The 3,444-nt window shown below is 50.3% G+C and overlaps 1 protein-coding gene across 1 annotated transcript in view; it reads right to left on the bottom strand.

Annotated features, from left to right (window-relative positions):
- WDR91 (WD repeat domain 91) overlaps positions 1-3,444 on the bottom strand; it is a 36,685-nt gene that overhangs the window by 4,947 nt on the left and 28,294 nt on the right. Inside the window, exons 11-12 of the mRNA XM_008585820.1 lie at positions 1,342-1,450; positions 489-601 (exon numbers count right to left, since the gene is read on the bottom strand). Of these exons, the coding sequence (XP_008584042.1) occupies positions 489-601; positions 1,342-1,450 (222 nt within the window). The remainder of the gene's footprint in view (positions 1-488; positions 602-1,341; positions 1,451-3,444) is intronic.

Raw genomic sequence — 3,444 nt, 5'->3', positions numbered from 1 at the left:
AAGGCAGTCACTGTTCCACAGAGGGACTCTCCAAGCAGCATTTACTTTTACTTTTTTTTTTCCTGACTTCCTTTTGACATCATTGGACTCTGTTCAGGCCTGTATGCCTCTGGGGAGCTATCCCCAACCCCTCAGCAAACTATGAATCTGTGCTGTGACCAGCCAATTACCACGTTCACTAAGACATATCCTTGCCCCAAATCCAGACCCCATGGACCCATCCACACCAAGATGAGTCCCTTTTGCTACAATAGGAGGCAGGACCTGGTATTCCCTTTCACAAGGATTAGCCAACTCCTGCTGAACTCACTCAATACTCAAAGGTGCTCTGAGACGGACGACTGCTTCATCTCTGTTTTACAGAAGACAAAACCAAGGCACACAGAGCAGCCCACGGTCTCAGAGCTAGCCAACAGCACGGTCAGGATCTGAACCCAGCCCAGCAAGTTCTTGCACCGCCCTCTGCCCTGCATCCGGAAGGTGCCCACCTTGCCATCCTCGCCGATGCTGTACACAGCGTTCTCATCATAGCTGAACTCCACAGAGTAGACCTCACCGCGGTGCGCCCTCCAGCTCATGGCACACTGGTGCTGCTGCATGTCTGAGGCAAGGAGATGCCGCTCAGTCCCCAGCCTGGCACCATGGGGGGCAATGCCCCCAGCAGGAGCCCCTCTTGCCCTCTGTTCAGGGTGACAGCTGTTCCAGATGCCCAGGGCCTCCTGGTCCCAACAGGTGTCACAGAGCTGACCCCTGCCCAAGAGGCCAGGCTGCCTCTGGGCTACAGAAGTAGCTTCTTTCAATGGGTCACAAGTGAGGTTTGGGAATCCCTAGGGGAAGCTGGGGCTCATCCGTGACTTCCCCCTAGGGCACCCTGGGGATCTATTAAAGACACAGTCACCTAGTCCCATCCTGGACCCTGGGGATGTCTCCTGGGGATTAGTAAACAGCAAGCCAGCTGATTCGGACACACGCCCCTAGTTAAGCAGCACTGTTCTGATGCTTTCATGAGGAGAATGAACCACCCGAAGCCAGTGGACAGGATGGTGTCACCCTCACGTGTCCTGCTGGCTCCCACAGGTGCTGAGGACTCAGGATGAGTTCATGGACAAGCTCAAGGTAAACGCCCACTGAGCCCCACCCCTCGCGCATCTACCAACACAACCCATGTGCACACTGATTACAGTGAGTGTTTGGGAATCTCTGGCCAAAGTTAAGCTCTAGCACACACATCTGAAATCGGGGTTTTGCAGCAACCTCTGGTCCCACTAGCAAAAAATCCCACTCTCTTCTCTGGGACACCTAAGGAGGGGACCAGGATTGTCACAAGCACACTTTGCATACCAAACAGCCGGATGACACCGTCGGCCGCCCCTGTGACCAGCAGGTTCCCGTTGTGATTGAAGGCTGTGCAGTTGATAGCAACAGGCTCCGGATCCAAGGAGAACTGTAGCTGTTCAAACAAAACACAAACACGATTAGCAGACCGTCACTGCAGCCCCATGCGTCTGATTCCAACTCAGACACACACACAGGCACCCCAGGCTAAGTCTTCCGCCAGCTCCTCCCTTACGTGACCTTCTCTCAGAAATAGGGATCCGAGCCTTTGCCTAAGTGCCGTGCTGTGACCTCCTGTGTTCTTGTGAGGCAAGATCTCTGTGCCTATAGACACTCTGGCTTCCACACAGAGCCCACAGTCCATGTTTGCTCAGGTATAAAATGAGCAATCCATCTCAGCCACCTGCACTGCACTCAGAGTGCATACCAGGCGAATTCCTATTGCAGTCATGTTGCCAGCAGGGAATACCACTTTATCGAGCAAGATCTCTCGAAAGGGGAAAGGAGACAGACTGGGGAGGGGCACACACAAGCACAGAAACTACTGGTAATGCTCTGCTTTTAAACAGATGGGTACACAGCTCATCTGACTGCTTCTCCTCTCATTATACCATACACCTATGACTCCAATATTCTTTTGTATGTATTCAATATTAAATTAATTTGAAAATAATAAGTAAGCATAAAATTACAAATCATGATAAGAGCTTTGCAGGAAAATAGCAAGAAGCCATGGACAAAGAGGAACAGAACGAAACTGGTGGAGAGGACTGTGGAAGGGGCCACAGCAGGGGGTCCTGCAGCTGTCCCACTGAGGGGCACTGGAGACTGGTCTCAAGAGTGTCCGCTGAAATACAGAGAAGTGGTCAGATGGGAAATACATTTTGGAGGCAGCACTGATGGCTGTGATGGTTAATTTTAGGTGTCAATTTGACTAGGTTAAAAAATACCTAGAAACCTGATAAAGCATTATTTTGGGGTATGTCTGTGAGGGTGTTTCCAGAAGAAATCAGATTGTGAGCCTGAGTGGAATGGGTGGGAAAGATCTTGCCTTCAATATGGGTGGGCACCGTCCAATCTGTTGGGGACCCAGAGAGAACAAAAACAGAGGAAAAGGCGAATCTCTCACTCTATTTCCACTAGAGCTGAGATCCACTCTTCACTCCTGTCTATGGACATCTGAACTCGAGACTCTTCAGCCTTTGGGTTCTAGGACTTACAACAGCGGCACCCCTGGCTCTCAGGCCTTTAGGCCTCAGAATGAGAATCACATCATCAACCTACCTGGTTCTGAGGCTTCCAGATTGGACTGAGCCATGCTACCGGCATCCAGTTTAGAGATGGCCTATCATGGGACCACTCAGCCCTCACAATCGTATGAGCCAATTCCCCTAATAAATCCCCTCTCATATATTATATACATATCCTAGTGGTTCTGTCTCTCTGGAGAACCCTGACTAATACAAGAGCGTTTGCTCATTTGATCTTGTCATCAGAGGGAGAAGGACAAGTCTGGAAAGTTTCTAAGTGGGATGTGTTTCTAAGTGGGATGTGTTTTCCGAGGTGAGGAAAACTAGAGAGGAGAGGCAGGTGTAGCAGGGAGTGGAGATCAAGAATTCAGACGTGGCCCTTACAGACTTCTCAGTGGGACACAGACCGTCTCTACAGGCAGACTCAGGAAGGCACAAATTGGACATTTGGAACACAGCCCATCTGTAAGGACCCCGAGAGTCCAGTAGCATCGAGAAACAATGTGTTTAACATAAGGGCCACACCACTTTTGAGGATTGAAACTATTGAGTAAGAAACATCATTGCCTTCTAAACAGGTGAGTTTAACATCATTTAATTCCTCTAGGGCCTAGAGTGACAGCTGAAGGCATCTATGACTGTTCCAGGTGGGAGAAGGTCCTCAGCTCTGACGAGGGTGGGCCAGGTGCCCAGAGAAAGCTCCCAGGCTGCCTGGCCAGCTGTCACGCCATAGGAATATAAACATGTCCTCGCTACCACTGGCTGCTGCTGTAATTCTCATGCAATTCTAAGTTAACGAAGGACACAAGAGTCCTGCCCTAAAAAATAAACCACAAGGGCCCTCTAGTAGGTTCTGGGT

The sequence above is a fragment of the Galeopterus variegatus genome, unplaced genomic scaffold (genome assembly GCF_000696425.1).
Source record: "Galeopterus variegatus unplaced genomic scaffold, G_variegatus-3.0.2 Scaffold3726, whole genome shotgun sequence".
Lineage (NCBI taxonomy): Eukaryota > Metazoa > Chordata > Mammalia > Dermoptera > Cynocephalidae > Galeopterus > Galeopterus variegatus.
This window is presented reverse-complemented; position numbering and strand designations above follow the sequence as displayed.